Source organism: Monodelphis domestica, chromosome 7 (assembly GCF_027887165.1).
Source record: "Monodelphis domestica isolate mMonDom1 chromosome 7, mMonDom1.pri, whole genome shotgun sequence".
NCBI classification, from domain to species: Eukaryota; Metazoa; Chordata; class Mammalia; order Didelphimorphia; family Didelphidae; genus Monodelphis; species Monodelphis domestica.
Genome location: NC_077233.1, coordinates 17,261,560 through 17,276,275, shown reverse-complemented (window position 1 = coordinate 17,276,275; position 14,716 = coordinate 17,261,560). Strand labels below are relative to the sequence as shown.

At 38.8% G+C, this 14,716-nt stretch overlaps 1 protein-coding gene across 1 annotated transcript in view; it reads left to right on the top strand.

The window, feature by feature from the left end:
- The window catches only part of TBX20 (T-box transcription factor 20), a 59,726-nt gene that overhangs the window by 36,054 nt on the left and 8,956 nt on the right, over positions 1-14,716 (top strand). The window contains exon 4 of the mRNA XM_056804275.1: positions 13,696-13,808. Coding sequence (XP_056660253.1) covers positions 13,696-13,808 — 113 coding nt within the window. The remainder of the gene's footprint in view (positions 1-13,695; positions 13,809-14,716) is intronic.

The following is a 14,716-nucleotide window of genomic DNA, read 5'->3' as shown; positions in this document are numbered from 1 at the left end:
CTTTCAGGAAATTTCAGCATATTAGGAGTTGAGACTTTTGTCCATTTCTTTCTCCCATGAAATAATGATGATGATGATGATGATGATGATGATGATGATGATGACGATGATGATGATGATTAGAACTTGATGAATTATCTAACCAAAATGTCATTTCACTGAGTTTGATTCTGCTTGTGCAGACACAGCCTTGGTCTCAAATATGTGTGGGTGAAAATTTAACCCAGTTTAACAGCTATCCAAAGTTTTCAGTGATTATTTGAGCACTAACTATATGCATAGCACTGTCCTAGGCACTGTGGGCAACACAAAATAACAGATCCTAAAGCTTTTATATCCTTTGTGAATTTACAGTGTGGTTGAGATGAAACGTAAACATGTGAAAGGTTAGATAACAATACTAATTAAGACAAGAGATGAGTGTAGGGTGTAATAGAAAGAGACCTGAATTTAGCCAGAGGTCCTGGGTTGGAATCCTGTCTGCTATTGATGATCTATGTGACCTTGAGTGAATTACTTTATGACTTTTGGCTTCAGTTTCTGCAAAAATGAGGGGTCACAGCTGATAGCCACAAAAATCCCTTCTGAATTTCAGTCTATGATCACCGTGACTGAACATTAACTGAGTTGTGTAGACAATGAGTGTGCTCACAGCTAGATTGACGTAGTCTAAATTAATGAAACTTTACTGCATTGAGTAATTTATCCAAATCCATGCTGTAAGGATTTCGCAGCTCAGAAACAGAACTTCTAAAAAATTAAATTAAAATTAATTTTATTTCGGCAAATAGGGGACAACCATAGAAACAATTATTGATACTAATAGACAGTTAAGTGATGTAGTGGATGGAGTGCTGGATCTGAAGTCAAGAAAGCCTGAGTTCAAATCCAGTCTCAGATACTTACCACCTGTATGACCTGGGGTAAGTTACTTAATCTCTGCCTTAGTTTCCTTATCTGTAAAATGGAGGGAAGAAAAGCTCCTACTTTATAAAGTTGTTATGAGGATTTCAGTTTCGCATAGCACAGTGCCTGGCACATAGCAGGCACTAAATAAAATGCTTGTTCCCTTATGTCTCACTGTTCCCAAGAGCTTGGGGCATTGGAAAATGAGACTCTGAAATCATTGGTTGAGCATCCTTATTTCAAGGGTTATTTAAAGTTTTGAACCTTTTGTCTTTGGAAGAATAGACTGATGAAGAGTTTTCCCCATTTCCAGAGACAAGTTTCAGTATCTTACAGATTTAAATCATAAGGACAGAGCCAAATTTGAATAGAAAGCATTACAAACCAACTTCTTGTGTCCCTTTTCACTGTGCATGTTCTTCCATTAGAGTCTTTGTAGTCCTACAGATTTGTTTTAGAATATTACTCCAGAGATGCAGAAAAGGGAATTTTGTGGAAAATACTCTGAACTTGGGCTCACAAAGACCCAAATTCAGATCTTACTTCTGACACTGACTAGCTGTGTGACTGTGGGCAAGTCACTCAACTTCTGAGTCTCCATCTTCTCATCTGTAAAATGCGGAATAATGCCCATAATGCCTAGATCACTGACTTGGCATGATGTCCACATAAAAACAGTGCAGAAAATCCTCTGCAAATGCTACAGTGCTGTAATTATTACTATAATGAAGATAAATGTTGTTAACTACCCTGTTTTTATTCCTCTCTTAATTCCCTCCCCCCTTAACCTTTTCACCAAATCTTGTTCTGTCTTAAATATAAATAGTCCGTATTGTCAAGGCCGGTATAGCCATTTACAGATGGGAATGGTTATTGTTGACTGGTCAGATCAATCTTGCCGAAATTCAAAGGACTACTTAAGTTCTTTGAAATAAAAGGAAGCGTTGATAGACTTTGAAAAGGAGCTGGCATCTTGGTGACAAAGTGGGCAGAATATAGGACTTAGAGTAAGAAAATCGAGTTCAAATCCAACCTCAGACACTTATTGGACGTTTAGACAAATCCTTTGACCTCAGTTGAGAATAACAATCATAATCGATCTCACTGGGCTGGTGGGAGCAGTACATGAGATAATGTACACAAAGTGCTTACCTAAGCATTAACTTTTTATTTATTTTTTGAGATGCAACCTAGTGGAGAGATAGGAAGGAAAGAAGGAAACAAGCACTTATTTTATACTTACTGTATGCAAGGAATTATGATAAACATCTTAGAAATATCTTCACTGGACTATTATATAAAGCACTGGACTTGGAATTAGGGGGACCTGGATTTCGTTCCCAAGATACTTACTAGCTATGTGATTCAGCAAGTCATAAAAACCTGGGGGCCTCAGTTTCCCCACCTGTAAAAAAAAAGAAGATTGGATTCAGTTACCTCTGGGCTTCTTCCAGCTCGAGATCTGTGATCCTATGACCTTTAGTATTGTAAGTGTCCTGTTATTCTTGGTTGTGACAAAGAAAATAAAAATAAGAAATTCACCATCCAGGACTTTGGAGATGAGAGAACTTTGCTTTACTAAATTTTGAAAGGCAGAAAAAAGATAGAATTCACTCCCATTTTGAATTAAAAAAAAAAAACAAAACACCTTAATCTCAAATCATGGCAAACAGTGCTAAAGAGATTAAAGAATTCAAATGGTTCTCTGCCTTTTGGAGGAGCCTCTCTGGCCTTTTACAGGGATTTCTGCAATGCCTAAATTCAAAGGCTAAATGACTTTCCTAGGGTAACGCATAATTAGTAAGTATCTGAGGATGGATTTGAACTCAGGTCTTTTTGATGTCAAGGTTGATGCTCTGTCTTCTGGGCTACCTAGCTGCCTCTAGTAGGAAGAGCATATCCATTGGGGACTCAAGTTTATAGCTTTGGAGAGGAGATGGCCTGAACTCCTCAGAGATATCTCTAGAACCTTGAGGGGGAGATTTCACCAGCCAAACTCTGGGATAGTGAATCAGAGTCAATTCATTCCATCTATTTTTTCCCCAAATGTGTAACTCTAGTCCTTCTTCTTGGTGATCTTCATTAGCATGTAGGGTTAAAGCTAGAAGGGAACCAGAGTCTAAACCTCTCATTTTACAGATAGAGAAAGTGAGGCCAGGAGAGATGGTTTTGCCATTATCCCACCAGTTGCAAACCAGGGCTGTGAGAAGATGATTACTGCCTGATTTCTGTTGCCCTTGTTTTTGATTCTTTGAATTCCAATTCTTCAATGCTTTGCAACAAGCCCTTTAAAGACCTTAGCCCCAGTATGTAGTGGTGTGACCCTGGGTTAGTCACTTAGTCTTATTTGCCTTGGTTTCCTCTTCCGTAAAATGAGCTGGAGAAGGAAATGACAAACTACTCTCATATCTTTGCCAAGAAATCTCCCAAAGGGGCCACAAAGAGTCAGGCAGGACTGCACCAAAAATGGCAGGAGGGATGAACTCTGACAGCTAAACTCCTGAGATTAGAAGGGGATGAATTTTCAGAATAACCTGCTTTAGAGAGCCATGTTGCCTTGCCAACAGGGTCACTAGTTGAACAACAGACATGTGGGTGGCCTTAGACAAATTCTTTGCACTCCTCGTTTTGCTTCCTAAAGGGGTTGAGGAGGACATAAACAACATGGCCTGCCTTTTCTTCATAAAGTCTTCAAGTAGATGGTCCCGATACGCCCGCTGTTTTCAATCACTTAAAAGGCAATCATTTGATTATAACATCCTCTATGTAGGGACTACCATTGCTTTCAGTCCACATCCAGTTAGAATGACGCAAGTAAATCACTTTGATTAGATACTCTATTTTTCCAGGAGACTCGCATAAGTAATGATGCCAGCGTTCTACCCAGGACAAAATGGATATAATGGCTTTTTTGTAGGAAAGGGAAATGTTTGCTATGGCAGTGATTGATGGCGCTATTTGCAAAATGATTTTCTGGGGATCTGTCTGTGTATTGTTTCAAGGAGCCCTGGGTCTTTTGATGGCCCCACCCCTAGCATCTGAGTCCCTCAAACCAAATTTCAAAGTTGCTACATGTAGGGAAATCATTAATTTTATTTTTTCTCTTAAAAGTGTAATTTGTTTCATTTTAGAGTTAATAACAAATTAGAGGGTGGAGTAGAAAGTCCACCAGAAATTTGCATCAGAAGGTTAGTGCTTATCTCTGTCTCTAGCACATTATAGGTACTCAGATATCAATTGATGGACTGAGAAGGTGTGGGCTGGAATCACAGGACGGCCATGTATAAGACACCCACTCTGCTCTCCTTGTTGTGATGATTATTGTGCTTGCCAGAATCTTTCCCAATGACCCACCATGGCTGGGCGGGTTTCTAAAAGACTAGCCTTGTGTGATGCTGAGGAAGTCACCCCAGTTCTCTGGGTCTTTATCCGCAAACGTTGAGCCCTCTTATTTTGCAGAATCCATTTAATTCGAGAGGATCAGAGACTTCCCAAGATCAGGGAGCTAGTGAGAGGCAGACCAGGATTAGAACATCCAGGGATTTGACAAAGCCACCATTTTTTCCTGACTTAGTGGGCTATAGGGGAAAGAGGACTGGATCTGAAGCCAGAAAACTTGGGTTCAATTCCAGTTTGACCACTTACCTGTGTGACTGAGGCAAGTGACTTCATTTCCTGGAGCCTCAGCTTCCTCATCTATAAAAACAAGGGAGTTACCCCAACTGGCTTTTTTCCCCTTTCTAAACGATGCACCCAGAATCCAAAATAAATGCTCTTCTGACCTCATTGTTCCCTTATCCACAGGTCAGACCAATTAACAGTTTGAGTAGAGTAGGCAGCTGATTTAGTAAGTCAACATATCAGCTCAGTTGACTTTCTTTCCCAGAAACCAATGGGAAGAATTTGCAGAAAGGCAAATTTCTATTGGATGGAAGGAACACTTGCCTGACAATTAGAGGCATATTAATGGTCTTCCAGCAGAGATTTGCTATCCACTTGTTGATAGATGTTGTAGAGGGATTCGTTTTCAGTAGTAGATCACTACTAGAGAGTCAGAGAGGTCCTTTGCAGCACTGAGCTTCTGTCATTCTGGGAGAAGCCAAAGTCTCCCGGATACCCCAGACCTTCCTCATTCTCTCACACCTGTTCACGTGAATGTCACCTCATGACATTCTGCTGGTCGTGTGTCATGGAATCAGAATGGCATTGCCTGGTGGAGGCTCCCAGAGAGGACTTGCTGTAATGAATCCATCAGCTGACTTGGATGGAAATATACATGTGTTTGGGCTTAGGGCCAAACTAAAGAAAGTGGCAACTTCATTAGAGTTTAATTTATGGTTCCATTGTCAAGTCTTAATCTTTGTTTAAACTAATCTCTTATTAATTTCCTTAGTTCTTTCTAATGAAGGATAAAATATTTGTTTTAACAAGGCTTGCTAGCTTAACCTTTCGTCTACCCATTTTTATGGACTCACTGTATTAAAGAAGGGCTATATATTTAATCTAATAAGTTTATCTCTTACAACAGCTGCTTTTAGTGTATATACACCCATAGAAAAAGAAATCCATAATCAAAGAAAAGCTTCATTAGCTGGTATCTCCCTTGTTTTCCCAGGGCTGTGTTAAAATTTTGTTTGCACTATGTAAAAAAGACAGGGTTTGGAAAGAAAGGAGGGAACTAAGTGACTCAGTGGATAGAATACTGGACCTAGAATGAAGGTAGACCTGAGTTCAAATCCAGCCTCACACACTTACTAGTTGTATGACTGTGGACAAGTCACTTAACCTCAGTGTGCCTCAGTTTCCTCAACTGGAAAATGGACATTATAATAGCACTTACCTTACAGCGTTGATATGAGGCTCAAGTGAGATAATACTTTCAAAAAAGCACAGTAGACTCCATATAACTGCTTATTCCTTTCCATCCCTACCCCTTTCACAACTGAGATAACTAAAGCTCAGAGAAATAAGAAAATTGGTCAAACGTTACCCAAGAGTCAGAAATAGCATTCGAATCCAGGTCCTCCAACTCCAAATCCACAGCTTTTCCTCACTGAACCATTCTTCATAAAGCTACATTATATATATATATATATATATATATATATATATATATATATACACATACATACATACATACACACACATACACACATACATGTATGTATACAGTATATATTATACAGATATTATACATATGCATACATTATACATGCATGTACAATATATATGTATAATAATTATACACACAATATGTGCATATGCATAATAATTATACACATATAGAGACAACCTCAAAATCATTTTGATGGAACTCAAGGAAAAACCAGACAAATAAATGGAGGGGATAGCCCTTGCTCATAGATATGTCTAGAAAATATAGTTAAAATGCCAATACTTTCCATCCTAATTTAGAAAGTTAATGCAATGGCAATCAAAATGCCAATAGGCTATTTCATCTAATTAGATAAAGCCATAACAATTTACATGGAAAGATAAATGTATAAGAATATTAAGAACTGTGAAAAAGAGACTCTGCCCTTCCAGATTTTAAAAGATGCCATAAAGTGATCATTATAAAACCTGTCTGTACTATAAAACATAAAGAAATAGATCCAGGAAGTGGGAAAGAAACAGAACCTGGTGGATTTGACTATTGTCTGATAAGCTCATGTCTAAAAACATTAGGCTACAGAATCCATATTCGATAAAATTGTTGGAAAAGCTGTACCATACTGCGTTTGGCCTATTGGATTTGGACGAATCACAATAGACTGAATAGACTTCTTGGCAAAAAAAAAAAAAAGACCTACTCAACCACCACAATAATTCTAACTGGATCAATGATCTAAATATAAAATTAAAAAAAAAAACTTTTCAAAAGACTGGAAGGAAAAGGAAGAATAGATTTGTCTCAACTAAGGAAATGAGAAACATTTTTATCAATCAACCAAATGGAAGAAATTACTGAGGACAAAATAGATTGACTTGATTATACAAAGATAAAATGATTTGGCACAACAAAAAGTAATTATCTTGGACAAAAATAAAAGGAACTAATAGGAAAGGGAATTGACATAAACATTTTGACTAAAGGACAGATGTTCAGAATATATAGGCACGTGTGTAATCTAGATGTATATATGTTTTATACATATTTAGGATTAATTTCTCCCAATGGAGAAATAATAAAAAGAATTAGGCCAGATAACCTTTGAGAGGATTGGACCTGTTCTTATAGTGGATGCCCAGGGAAGGAAGCTTCTTCCATCAATGCAGATCAACATCTTCCTAGTCTGAGAGAGTTACCCAGAGCATCACTAGGCAAAGTGAATTGTACAGCTAGAGGCTTCCTGGTTTCAAGGCCAGCTTTCTATCCACTATACAGCAATGCCTTCAATAAAACCATGTAAAGATCCGCAAATTCTCTGGTAATTAGAGGAATGAAAATCAAGACAGTGTAGACAAAATTGACTGCAAACTTCAAACAAAAAAAAATGACAGAATTCCAATGATCAGTGATGGGGCTGTGGGGAAATAGAACCCAAGAATAGGGCTAATGAAAGTATAAGCTGGTAAAAAATTTAAAAAATAAAAAAAAATAAATTTTGTGGTTGTTCAGTTGTCTCTGATTCTCTGTGACTCCATGGTGGACCCTAGGATTTCTTAGCAAACATACTGGAGTGGTTTGGTTTGCCATTTTCGTTGTCCAGTAGATTAATGTAAATAGAGGTGAAATGAATTGTTCAGGATCACATAGCTAGTGTCCGAGTTCAAATTTGAACTCGGGACTTCAAGTCCAATCCTCAATCCACTGAGCCACTTAGCCGCCTCCTCTTATGAGCTTAACAAAACAATAAATATGAGCATTCCAGCATACAAAGAACAAAAAAGGAAGGTGATTTCTGAAGCAGAGAACTTCTGTTTTAAACATATATTAAATTCAGAACAGCCTACGGGATCTGTACTGCTCTGCTCATCTATGTCCCTTCTCATCTTTTCTGTATGGATTTAATGCTTCATGGACGCTCTTATCCTCAAGATATGGAACGTGCCAGGAATCTGTGCGTCTTCCTTAGCCAGGGACTGTACTATCTCTGTGCCATGCTGATTTTAGCACACCTGCTATGTAGGTAAGAAAAGGGTCATGTCGTAATAGAGGAAGGATGACGAGATTTATTGCAGTCTTTGAGAGCTGGTAATTCTGCTCTAGAACTTTACCCCAATTAGTTCATCAATCAGCAAACCATGAGAGCATCCTTTGTGCCAGGTGCTGGGGATACAAAGACAACGGTGAAACTCAACGGTCTCTGGCTTCATGGAGTTTATATTCTAATAGGGAGGGGCCACTGTGTGTGAAGGGTAATAGATACAGAATAAATACAAGGTAATTTGGGGAGCAGCCAGCCTTGTGAGGGTGCCAGGGGTACAGGGGGATCAGGAAAGGCTTCAAGTAGAAGATAATGACTGAGCTGCTTTCTGAAGGAAGACAAGAGTTCTAGGAGAAGGAGGTCAAAAGAGGTGGCCTCCATGCATGAATGGCCAATCCAAAAGGAGATGGAATGCTGAGCATGTGGAACAGTGGAGGTGCCAATATGGTGTTTGGAAAGGAGGAATATGGAAGAGCATGGCAGCGTTAGGAAGGGGTCGGTTTATTAAGAGCTTTAAATGGCAATCACAGAAAATTGTGTTTTACCTTAGAGGTAAGGGGGCAGATTGCTGGAGAAGGTAGGCAGGATGGGGGGCAAGGGGGCATCTGGAGCAGAGGCTCACGAGACTCCCAAATGTAGAACTGGGAAATAGCAAAACAAAAATAAAATAGAACATAGATAATGTTCATATGTGGTTTTTTAAGTTGATTTGCAGGAATTCTGATGCATGGCCAGTTCCATTTGAGTTTGACATCTTGGCCAAAAAGGGACCAGCCTTTTAGCAGATACTGGAGGAAAGGAGGAAAGGTCGAGGCATGTCAAAGGGTTGGGAGATGAGAAGAGAGCTCTCCTGATGAATGTCTTCCCTTTTTAAAAATTAAAATATGAAGACGTTAGTTGAGAGGGCTGGGTGAAAAGGTGTTACTGGAGACTTGAAGAGAGAAGACTATCCATAGCTACTTTATTTGTAATATCAAAATATCAGAAGCCTCCCTCAAAAAGGCGACAATCAGAAAATGACTGAAGTAGGACACAGCCATGTCCTAGAATCTTGTGTGGATATTCAGAGTTGCTGGGATTTCTTCTCTGAATGATATCTGCCAGTGGGGCAATCCCTCTGCCAGGGCAGAGTACCACCCATAGATGATCTAGTAGATGTTTAGAGTGACAGAGCTACTGTGTTACGCACACGCATATATACATAATTAGAGGTAGGCAGTGATTTGTAGGGATAGAATATTAGTCTGGGCATATGCATACATATAGAGGCAGAGAGGTGGGGCAGCACATAGTATACCTGGCCTGGAGTCAGGAAGATTCCTCTTTCTGAGTTCAAATCGCTGTGTGACCCTGGGCTAGTCATTTAACCCTGTTTGCCTCAGTTTCCCCATATGTCAAATGAACTGGAGAAGGAAATGGCAAATCACGCCAGTATTTTTGCCAAGAAAACCCTAAATTGTGTCACAAAGAGTTGAACACTAATTAAATAACTAAATTGATCCATATGTGTACGTGTGATTACATGTATACGCACATAGACGTGCATAAAATATACATATCCAAGGGCACAGCAGGTAGAGCACTGAACCTGGAGTCAGAAAGACAAGTACAAATCCATTCCCAGATGCTAATTGTACTAATTATATAAGTCATTTAGTTTTTATTTGCCTCAGTTTTCTGCTCTATAAATTGGGGACAATAATACCGCCCCTCCCAGGGTTATCATAAGGATCAAATGAGATAAAAAACATAAAACGCTGCAAATCTTACAGTGCTATATAAATGCTAGCTATTATTATTTTATTAGTGTTGTGGTTCAGTTGCTTTTTAATTGTGTCCAATTCTTCAGGACCCCATTAGGGTTTTGTTTTGTTTTTTGGTAAAGATGCTCAAGTGGTTTGCCATTTCCTTTTCTTGCTCATTTTACAGATGAGGAAACTGAGGCAAACAGAATTAAATTATTTACCCAGAGTCCTGCAGCAAGTATGTGTCTGAAGCTGGATTTTGCTCCAGGCCTGGTACTCTTTCCACCCTGCCACCTTATTGCCCTTTTTGGAATATGATGAAACTGTAAAACACTAAATGTAAAGAAGCAGGGGGAATACTGAAAGACGGAGGAACTACGGAAAGTCATATTGGCAGACCCAGAGCAGGACGCACACCAACTACAAATTAAATGAGACAGAAAAATAGTATAGAGGAGGGAGAACTGCAGGCAGAGGCCAGATTGGGCAAAAGCAAACACCATTTCTTGTTTTTCTGTTACTTGTTCATTTGTTGGCTGTACTTCCATTTAAATGTCTCGCACAAAGTGGCTTGGGTTTCATGTGGGGTGTCCCTCTGTTATTTTGTTTACTTGCTGAATTCTTTTTAGGTTTTGGGTTACTGGGTTTCTAATTTCCCTTAAAAATAGTATCTAGGAAATGATATCTAGTATCAATTCTAAACCTAAAGAAAGTGTTTTTGTTTTAAGATTTAGGGGTTTCTTTAAGGGACAACTGTGGTATTTTCTTCTTTTTTAAAGTCCATATTGTTTGTTTTTATAAGTGAATAATCTTTCAAAACTAAAACCCCCAAATATATACCCAAACAAAAAAGTAAAACATCACATGCTTTCATCTGCATTTCTGCTCCCACAGTTCTTTCTCTAGATGTGGGCAGCATTCTTTGCTGTAAGTCCCTCAGAATTGTTCTGGATCATTGCATTGCTGATTGTAGCAAAGTCTCTCACATGTGATCATCCCACACTATTGCTGTAACCATGTACAGTGTTTTCCTGGTTCTGCTTTTATTTCACTCTGCGTCAGTTAATGTAGGTCTTTCCAGCTCTTTCTGAAACTATCCTGGTCATCATTCCGCATAGCACCATAGTATTCTATCACCAATGTGTACCACAAGTTGTTCAGCCACTCCCCAATGGATAGGCACCCTCTCAATTTCCAACTTTTTGCCACCACAAGAAGAGCAGCTATCAATATTTTTGTACAAGCGGGTGCTTTCCCATTTTTGAAATCTCTTTGGAATACAGACCTAAGGGTTTTTTTTTGTTTTTTTTTTTTAAAGAAGAGTTGTTAGACTTGCCCAGAGTCACCTATGCAGTAAGTGTTCGAAGAGGATTTTGAACACAGGTCCTCTGATTCCAGAGTCTCTCCACTGCCTGGCCCTGGAAAGCCACATCATGCCTTGTAACCTCAGTTTCCTCTTTTTTTTTAAATGGGGATAAGGATATGAATAGTACCTTCTTTGAAAGGCTATTGTGAAACACCTATAAGACAGTGTATGCAAGGTGCCATAGAAGTGCCATTTAATATTATGATTGACTTGAGTCCTCTTATAGAGAAATCATTTGACTGCCTTATGCTCCCTTTTCTCACAACATCTCTACATAAGAACACAAGTAGGAATGAACAAATGAATGAATGAAAGTGCTTATTACCTACCAGGCTCTGTGCTAAGTGCTGAGAATTCAAATCCAACCCCTGCCCTCAAGAATTCTAATAAATGTGGGTGACACATGAAGGGGAGTGGCAGTCAGGGAAAGGGATTTGGTCTAGAAAGAATGACCCATAGGGAATATGATGGCACTGTAAAACTCTAAATGTAAAGAAGCAGGGGAATGCTGAAGGACATGGATGAGCAAAGCTGTGATCATAGCCAGACAAGGCTTGCACACACATACCTCGATTGCTCATTTCCAGCCCTGTTGAGGGGGTGCCCAGTGGTGGGTAAAAATGACAGTTCTTCAGATCAGCCTTCACACTTGGGTTTATAGGCTGGGCCATTTTTACCCTAACTTGCCTGCCCAAATTCTCTAAAAATCATTCTCTATTGTCCTTTGTACATCTTCTGGGATGCTCTTGGACCAGATTCCCTGATACAAGATTCTAAGATTTCTTATGGCTCATTTGTAGCCTTACAGATCCCTAAATGTCCATTAATCAAGGATGCAGCTTCTAACAAGGCAGTATGATGTAAAGAAAGAGCATCTGTCTCAGAAGTCTGAGCATTTAGATTTAGATCCTGGTTCTAACTCTATCTAGCTGCATGACCGTGGGCAAGTCATTTAATTTCCTCAATCAATCAATCAATCAATCAATCAATCAACAAGCATTTACTTAGTGCCTTCTATGTGCCAGGAATTTACTAGTTAAGTCCTGGGGATGTCAAGATAGGGGATGAAACAATCCCTGCTTTCATTACCTCCCCCCTTGAAGAGTTACCATGAGGAACTTCTCTGTATTTAAAGCATTCTATACATGCCCGCTATTTTGTTACTAAGATATCTATTTTATTAGTAAGGCATCTATGAGACAATGTCACTTTAAGACTCAATTTCCAGTCATGTTTCATCTGGGAAAATATTTTTTTAAAAATCTATTCATTCATCTATAAGCTTGTCAATGAGTCACCAAATCATTTTCAGGATGCTCATGATATCAGCTGAGAAGCGCGATGGCATCATGAGACTCTGCTGGCCCTGGAATGAGGAAGACTTGGGTGCAAAGCCACCTCTGACACTGACTCGCTAGGCAGCCAAGGGCTTATCTATTTACCTAACGGAGATCAGAACAGCACCTTCCTTGTAAAACTGTAGTCAGGAGCAGATGAGATAATAAGCACAACTTGACAAAGTATTCATAAAGGCTATTGCCTACTACTACTACTACTACTACTACTACTACTACTACCACCACTACTATTACTACTACTACTACTATTACTGTTACTACCACTATTACTACTACTACTATCACTACTACTATGACTATTACTACTACCACTACTATTACTACTACTACCACTATTACTATTACTACCACCACCACCACCACCACTACTACTACTATTAATACTATTACTACCACTATTACTACTACTACTATTACTACCACCACCACTACTACTACTACTACTACTACTACTATTACTACTACTACTACTACTATTACTACCACTACTACTACTACCACCACTACTACTACTACTACTACTACTACTACTACTACTACTACTACTACTACTATACTACTACTACATTGGAGACAGTGTAGGTAGATCAGTATCTAGAGAGCCAGATCTGCAGTCAGGAAGACCTAAGTTCAAATCTATTTTAGACACTTTCTATGTGAGGCTAAGCAAATCACTTAACTTTGCTTTGTCTCAGTTTCTTCAGCTCTAAAATGGGGATTATCATGATACTTATTTCCTAGGATCTTTTTAAGGATCAAATAAGATAATTATAAAGTACTTAGCACAGTGCCTGGCACATAGTAAATCTATATGAATATTTGTGGTTGTTGTTGAATTTTGTATTAAATTTTGTGTTGAATTTTGTGAATGAAAATTGTTATTGTTATTATTATTATTATTACTGTGTTAAAGAGGAAGTTAGATTGCTCAGTGGATAGAACAGTGGGCTTAGTATCAGGAAGATCTGAATTCAAATCGAGCCTCAGATACTAGCTATGGGACCATGGACAGGTCACTTAATGTTGGTTTCTTTTAATCCATCATAGAAAGAAATGGCAAACCACTTTAGTGTTTTTGCCAAGAAAACTCCATGGACAACATGGTCTGTGGGGTTGAAAAGAATTGGGCACAACTGAACAACATCATTAATGTTTTTATTCTAATGCAGGGAGAGTGTTGAGAGTCTGATTCAGAAGCATTCCTATGCCCGATCGCCTATCCGTACCTATGGAGGAGAAGAGGATGTCCTGGGAGATGAGAGCCAGACAGCACAAAATAGAGGTAAGAGACATCAGAGGCCAGATAATCTGATGGATATAGGATTGTTCTCAAGAGGAGAAAGGTCATATTTTGTAATCAGGGAATAGATTTAGGCAGTTGTATCAGGGAAAAAAAAAATTGATCTTTAATGTGGTTTGAGGACATTGCCGCTTTTACTTTATAAAAAAGGATTGTCATTAATGTGGTGGAGCATAAGATTGTAAGGGTGGTATTAATATAAATTTTAAGCAAAGTATTCCTACCAGGATACTAGAGGCTTATTCCAGGGACTTTATAGGGTCCAACTCCTCATATTGACAGTCAAAAACAGAATGGTGCTGTCCTTGAAAACAAATAATAAGCCTTAAACCGGAGACAGACAGAGAGGTAGAATAGAGTGTTGGCCATTCAGTGAGGAAACCTGTGTTCAAATCCTGCACTGCCTGGGTGACCATGAACTTAACTTCTTTAAGTCTCAGTTTTCTAATTTGTAAAACAAAAAATAATAATGACTGTATTGAGTATCTTATGAGGTTGTTGTGAGAACAGGACTTTGCAAGCTTTAAGGACCTCTAAAATATGGATCGTTATTATTAATTTACCTTTTACGAAGCCTAGGGACTCAATTTAGTTTTGTGATCCAGTGGGAAAAAGCAGTGGCTTGGGAATAAAGAGAATAAATGTTCCTTAAGATCTACCTGCAAATCAGGAATTATATCTGATCTACTTGCTTTGTAGAGATTTAAGTCAATAAGGTGAAAAAAAAAAACAACTGGAAAGCACTTTCCCATAGTGCTTTGTACAAATACACATTGTTACTTGTAGCATTGCTATAGTGTGCCCAGAGTGGCACTGCAAAGTTCCCCTGACTCCTACATGGCTGCATCTGTAAGGGATACATAAAACAGAGATCTCTGTGGATCTGAAAG